This window comes from Symphodus melops, assembly GCF_947650265.1.
Source record: "Symphodus melops genome assembly, chromosome: 17".
NCBI lineage: Eukaryota > Metazoa > Chordata > Actinopteri > Labriformes > Labridae > Symphodus > Symphodus melops.
The window spans coordinates 829,679-836,491 of NC_136707.1; the positions used below are offsets into that span (position 1 = coordinate 829,679).

The 6,813-nt window shown below is 47.6% G+C and overlaps 1 protein-coding gene across 2 annotated transcripts; it reads right to left on the reverse strand.

Moving 5' to 3' along the window:
* Positions 1–67: 67 nt before the first annotated feature.
* On the reverse strand, positions 68–3,348 carry txn2 (thioredoxin 2). Of its 2 annotated transcripts, none has more exons than XM_079365462.1 (4): positions 3,239–3,348; positions 1,988–2,265; positions 1,056–1,179; positions 68–940 (listed from the first exon to the last, which is right to left on the reverse strand). In XM_079365462.1, the coding sequence occupies exons 2-4, from the start codon at positions 2,263–2,265 to the stop codon at positions 824–826; spliced, it is 519 nt and encodes a 172-aa protein (XP_079221588.1). In that variant the 5' UTR covers positions 3,239–3,348; the 3' UTR covers positions 68–823. The 2 variants fall into 2 exon arrangements, with proteins under 2 accessions (XP_079221588.1, XP_079221589.1); XM_079365463.1 differs by lacking the exon at positions 3,239–3,348 and adding an exon at positions 2,980–3,108.
* Between the last annotated feature and the right edge of the window lie 3,465 nt (positions 3,349–6,813).

The window sequence follows — 6,813 nt, forward strand, 5'->3', positions numbered from 1 at the left end:
TCTCCCCCCCCCCCCTTCTTCTTCTTTCCCGACAAACCTCAGACAAAAACATGATTCAAACACGAACCATCGTTTGAATTCTTTATTACTTCACTTGGTCATGTTTCTGGTACATAGAGTTCATATCTGTAATAAACTAATTTAAACTCATATTTGTAATTCCTGCTTGACTTAAAGCTTCACAGTCAGAACCCAAACACACACCCACACACACACACACACACAGAAATACACACGCACGTCCTCTTTCTCACATTGTTAGGCATAATGGTGTAAAATGACCATGTGTGACTTTTCTGATGTTGGAGAAACGCCACCCTCTAGTGGACAAAAGCAGGAACTACAGGTAACACCATCATTAACCTCATTCAGTATTGTCAGCTTTAAGTTAAATTCTCACCACGGCTAAACACTAGAACAGGTGATCCCTGGTGTTGAACAGTATTAGTGCAGAACAGCTGTTTCACTTCCCACTCTACAGACAAACTGGCTGCTCTACAAAGAAAGAAAGGAGCCGCTATTTTATTAAAAAAAGAGAGAGAAAACATGTCTGCTGCACGGGGAGCGTGACGCGAGCTAAATGGTTGACGGAAGCTCACACCCATCACTAAAACGGAAGAAAGTGGAGTAGACGGCGTGAAGCGGAGCGCCGTGTGACGGGCGTGAGCCGTCGACAGTGTGCCAGCTGGGTTTGTTTATTTGGAGGTCGTTGCTGAACAGGCTCAAGATGGCGGCCCCACACGCCAGAATCATCGAAAACAGCACCATGACGGTGGTGAACGGCAGAGTGGGGGCGGGGTGTTGGAGGGGGGGCGTGGCTGGTTTAGTGTCCAATCACCTTGCTGACAAATGAGTCCAGCTCATCATCGTCTTTGATCCCCACAAAATGGTCGACGACGTCGCCGCCCCGCATGGCGATTACAGTCGGAACGGCAGACACCTAAAAAAAAACAAGACAGACGAAGAGAGGCATCATTTCAAACTCCACGGATTTAAAAAAAATTAATCTACGTCACGTGACAGAAATCTCAAATAAGACTTTTAAATATTCGTACGCCGTATTCGATGGCCAGGTCTGTGTGATCGTCGATGTCAACTTTTGCCATGGCGACGCGGCCCTTCTGTTTGGCGACGGCCTTCTCCAACCTCGGCCCGAGGATCTTACAGGGACCGCACCACCTGCGAACACACACAAGAGGACAAACACGCCGTGCGTGGTTAAAAGGCGGCTGCACTGAGGACGAGCAGACGCAGGAGAGACTCAATGATTTAATAAAACGACTCTTCAACGTCTCTCTTGATTGCACTAAAATCCTTAAAAAAAAAAAAAATTAAAAAAAAACTGACCATGAAGAGAACTTAATGCAGGAAGCTGTTGGACTCGTTCGGGAGAATGTTTGCTGTGAAATCTAAATTCAAAGAGGACGGGTTAAACAGGAAGTGTAGCTCAGAGCGTTTCCCTCGGCTACGTCAGTGAACTCTAAAAAGAAGACATACTTCTCTTCTACTTACACGACCTCGGTCCGTCGCTCGCTGTTCTCTGCGTCGACAGTAGAAGACGACGGTTTTAGAGATTTTATTTTGAGAGACACATTCAGCAAAGAGCCGAGGTCGGATTCAAACCCCACACCCGCTTACACGGGGCGTCCAACGTAACCTCCAGGCTATCCTTGGCCCCCCACGCTTCTGTTCTGAGTCACGACTTACAACATGCATCATGAGAGGGGCCGTCCCTGTTATTTTATTTTATTTGAGTTTAAATTTTATTTTCTCGTTTGACATGTTTTTGTACGCTGTAGTGATTTCTGCTGATTTGACAACGCGTCTCTTTTGGTGCACTTGGTTTTCTGCAACGCCTCCCAGACGAGCTGCCATCGTCTGTGATTGGCTGGCGGGGCAGCAGAGGGAGGGTGCAGAAATCCAAGGTGGAAGAGCGAACCGAAGTTTGGAAGATTTGGTCCGTTTGAGGATCGAGGAGGAAACTCACTGTGCGTGGAAGTCGACGAGCACGGGAAGGTCGCTGTTGATGACTCTGTCTGTGAAGTCCTCGTGATCCTGAACGTTGAAGGACACTCCTCTGCAGGAAGAGTGAGGAAGGGAGCGAGAGGGGGCGAGGAAGGAGACCCGGGATGTGGCGGCCGACTGTAGGGAGCGAGAATAAGAAGAAGAGGAGGAGGAGGAGGAGGCTGCGGAGGATGCTTGGAGGCAGCGGATATCTTTCGTGGAGAACGTCCAAATCCTGCGTACCAGCAGCCTGTGAGCCATCTGTGAGGAGGAGAAGAAGAAGAGCTGACTCTCAGAGCCTGCACAATGCTTTCACTGGACCCTAATGTAAGGCATGTAAACAGCCTGTCTCCATGTACAGTGAGCTGTGTGTGTGTGTGTGTGTGTCTCTCACAAACAAACCCTGGGGCCTCATGCAAACACGGTCATATGAAGTGGAGTTATGTAAGTCATCTGACAGAACTCGCTGGTGATGCACGGCTAAGTGCTCCATAGATCCCTATGAAAACTTAAACTTTGCAGACGGTGTCAGGTGGGTTTTGTTTTTGTTGTTGGGGCCCCAACAGAGTCCAGAATAGCCCCTGCAGCCCCCTCACTCTGACCCCCCCCCCCCCCCACTCCCATTAACAGACCCTATTTGTGCATGTGTGTAATTTCAGACCTGTGTGTGTGTGTGAAAAGAAGCACGTGAAACCGGAATTTCCCTTCCAGATTAAAACTATTACAAATTAAAAGCATGAAGCAACAAAGAACATTTCGTGTCAAAACCTGCACTAAAGTATACAATCATAATTTTACATATACATAAATAAAAAAAAAGGTAGATCCATTTACTGAACACGTAGGCAGCCAAACAGATCCAGACTGCTTTTATTTTGAAGGATAAACCTTTGATTGGCCGTCTAGACGAGTTAATTAAAATAAGATTAACATCATTAAGAGTCTCTGCACACGGCACACAAACACACGCCAGACCTTCTGTGACCTTCAGGTGTTCTTATAGCGACATTAAAGTATTATTCAAGAATTTCTCCTGTTTCCTCCTTTAACCTCCGTTACGTTATGACTTTGCCCTCTTCTTCTTCTTCTTCGTCCTCTTCCTGTCGCTTTCTCTCTCTCTCTCCTTACTAAACGGGATAAATGACTCAACCCGGAAATGTTCCCTGCGTCTTTTAAACACATTAAAAAACACAGATCAAATCAAACATGAACAGAAATGTTTGTCAGTGTTTACCTTGCTGTTTCGCTCGCGCTGATCTTGGCCTCGAGGACCAACGAAGTGCTTCCGCTTTGATGTCGCGGAGGCTTTTTAATGAGCGCTCATGGCCGCAGCAGACTGGGGAGCGCCCTCTGCAGGCCAGTTCAGGAACTGCCACGAATCAGGAAAAAAAGGAATGCAGCCCGTTTAAATGGTTTAAACATTTTTCCACTGGGGGGCAGTGTTGTGCTCTCAGAGGCTCATCAGTCCAGCTCGTGTTTTGATGCTCTTCAGTCTGAGATGGATCCTCACCACAGTATTAATAGTAAAACAGGTTTTTTTTTCTACTATAAAAGTTAGAGCTAAAAACATTGAAGCAGCTCCCATGAAAACAAGTGTGAACCAACCTTAATGTAAGCACGATGCATAGACAGCTAAAACTGCTGTGGAAGACTAAACTGGGGATGACTTCATGGCCAAAGAAGTTGAATAAATACCAGCTGATCAGGGTTAACTGGTTGAGCCTGAAGCCGGTTTGCAGAGAAAAGGGATATCAGGTTTCTGCTTTTGACACAACCACTCAAATCCAGTTTGCTAACTCTGCTTCTGCTTCTAAATCTCTTTTTTTTCTATGTACATTTGTATAGTTTTCCTTTTTAAGGGTATTGTTTGTTTTCATTTGATTGATTTGTGTGCAAGCCTCAGATATATTGAGGGTTCAGTGACTTCCTGCACTCTTTAAAGCTGCAGATACAGGTTAATGTCACGTCTCAGTGTGCTCTGAATGATATCTGCACTCTTGTTCACACATACTCTCTCTCTCTCTGTTTTTCTCTTCTTAGCTTCAGCTGTTATGTGAAACAGTACAGAGACGAGCTAACTGACTTGTACCGTACAGCCGAAGGTACTTCTAGTGAACTGTGGCCTCCTGCCAAACGTACAAAGTGCTCCAAGCAGGTGACCTGGTCTGATCTGTGGACATTAGAGAGACTGTTGAAAGTTGATCAACTTTGAAACTCAGATGGAAAAGTGACACAGTGTTGCTTTAAGTCTCTGCACAGCTCTTCTGTGTCCCTTCTTCTTTTGTTTTTCTGTGCCGTCTCCTCCTTCTCCAGCAGAGGGCGCTGTCATTGGTGCAGACAGGAGGCAGTGGAGGGATGTTTATGGGACTGTGGCGGTTGGGGCCTGAACAGAGCCGCGCTCTGTGTCCCTGCTGAGGTGGGATCTGTGTGTCAGTACCAGAACACACGAGTCTCAGTCCTTTTTACCGCTCGCCTCACGTCCCCCTCCTGCACATGTTTACCCTCAAACGCTGCCCAAACTGTTTGTAAGTGAGGCTCCTTTTTCAAGCCCGCCTGCCCCCCCAGCCCCCCTATCCGCCAAATAAACATTGCATCGGAAATTGCAGGGATATCTGGGATTTTTGAGGGGTCCCGGTGGAAAGGAGGAGAGGGCGAGAACAAGGGTGCTCTCTGTGACACCTTTAAGGTGAGGGGAGGGCGAGGACGCAGAAGGCAGGGGCAGGGGGTCCACAGGGGAGGGTGTGACCCTGCTGTGGGTGGTTGGTTTGCGTGGGCGGCGTACTATCACACAGGTACAGGTGACCCAGTTTCCTTTGACCCCGTCAGGGCTGGCTGTGCGTGCTAAGACTGACCCCGCTCGTTGCAGCAGGTTTGACCTGTGCTAAATGTCAGGAGGAAACGATACTCTGTGACGCAGAACAAACTGTGCTGCTGCGTGTCTCCTGACAGATAACGACTTCCTGACATGCTTGTAACTGTTGCACCTGATCGGAGCTGTTTATCTCAGCCTGCAAGTTGGGAATTCACCGACTACTTAATAGGCAGAGGTTTCACAAAAGCGCCTGACAAAGAATCCATGAAGAGCAGGGTGTGTGTGTGTGTGTGTGTTCTTCGCCTCCTTTGTGCATGACGTTTATCCCAGACGTCTTTATTTGATAATAACACGCTGGCGGCACATTGCTGCAGGAAAAACAGGCAGCATGGAGGCAGTTTGCACTGTGATGGATGCTCTTGTTTATTTCAATCAGTGTGAATCTTATTCCACAGCCAACCTACTCATTCGTCTTCTTTAAACTCTCTCCTCACCGCTGGCCTGTAATTCTGACTTACGTGCACCATGTCTTAATTATAGTCAATTAGGCCAAATGCAATCAATAACACTCTATGTATAGATGGGAAAAACGTTCAAATGAAAGCCTTCCTCAGTCTGTTAGGGCGTAAAAACACCAAGTTCTTTACCGCCGCTTTGAGTGAGTGTGTGTGTGTACGTGTGTGTGTGTGTACGTGTGTACGTGTGTGTACATGTCCTGATTAAAGTGAGTCTGTAATAAAGCCCGGTCAGGAATGTGTTTGGATGCAGACGTGTGTGACACAGCACACCTGACAGCTCTGAGACTTCTTCCTGTGTGTGTGTGTGTGTGTGTGTGTGTGTGTGTGTCTCCTCTCATACAGATCTATGTGTCAGTGTTTGGGGAGTCAACAGTAGAGTTCCTGTTCTTGGTTTAAAAATAACTTTGGGACTTAAATTCCTCCCCCCCCCCCTCTCATCCTTTCTTACTGGCACTCTTCTAACCTCTCCCGCCGCTTGTTTTTCTTTCCCTTTTCTTCTGTTTTGGAACACGCCGTTCTCTCTGGTGGCGTTCGTTTTATTTCTGTCACATTATATCTGTCCGTGTCACAAACAGCCGCTCGCACAGATACCACTAAAGACATGTTCACAGGAGAACGATGGCTGACCGAGGAACACGCTTTCTCCACTCTGCCAAACAGGTCGAGAAAAAGAAGCATTTTATCTTCAGTTACAGACAGAAAGTGAAAACACAACAACTCATGATGGACATGATGGTTGGAGGGGCCCCTGCTGAGGGCCCCTACAGACCCGAGAAGCGCCCCTGCCTCAACATACACGATCACTCTCTTCATTTAATATTGAAACATGTGACGTCGTAACCTGCTGCACGGTGCTGCTGCCTCACAGCGAGGAGGTTCCTGGTTCGAATCCCCGTCTGACAGGAGCCTCTCTGTGTGTGTATGACTCCGGCTTCCTCCCACAGCCCAAACACACGCTGGATGTCAGGCCTGTGATTGACAGGGTGAAACCCCGCCTCTCGCCCAATGACAGCTGGGATGCATAACGAATGGATGGACAGAGGGACGGGACACTTTGCAAAGTATCCAAGCCTTCAAGATGGATGAACAACACCTGAAGGGAGTCTACTTATGCATTAATGCCACGTTACATTCAAGGAACATGCAAACTTCAGCTCTCATCCTGTCCAACACAAAGGGCTTCATTACGGCCCGTGTACCTGCATGTTTATACATCTGCACGAGGATTTGTTGTCTGTAAATATAGAAATGTGGTGGTGTGTCGCAGCAGGTGTGTCAGTCACTCTGCTAAACAAACGCTCCACACCTGTCCTCTTTTCCCCTCCTCATGTATGAACACACACACACACACACACACACACCTCCTCTTTTCTCCGCAGCTCGTGTGAATCTGAGCTGCTTTTGTTCCTCTGACCTCACTCCACTATCCTGCTCGATCTACTTCCTGGATTTCTCCTTCACGTCACCTGATCTGTCTCT

Bases quoted from the DNA above. Each gene is read 5' to 3' on its own strand.
- txn2 (XM_079365462.1), bottom strand. From the start codon at position 2,265: ATGGCTCACAGGCTGCTGGTACGCAGGATTTGGACGTTCTCCACGAAA. The intron at 1,180-1,987 runs GTGAGTTTCCTC...GTGTGTTCGCAG, and splicing joins CTCGTCGACTTCCACGCACA to GTGGTGCGGTCCCTGTAAGA. The intron at 941-1,055 runs GTACGAATATTT...GTTTTTTTTTAG, and splicing joins ACCTGGCCATCGAATACGGC to GTGTCTGCCGTTCCGACTGT.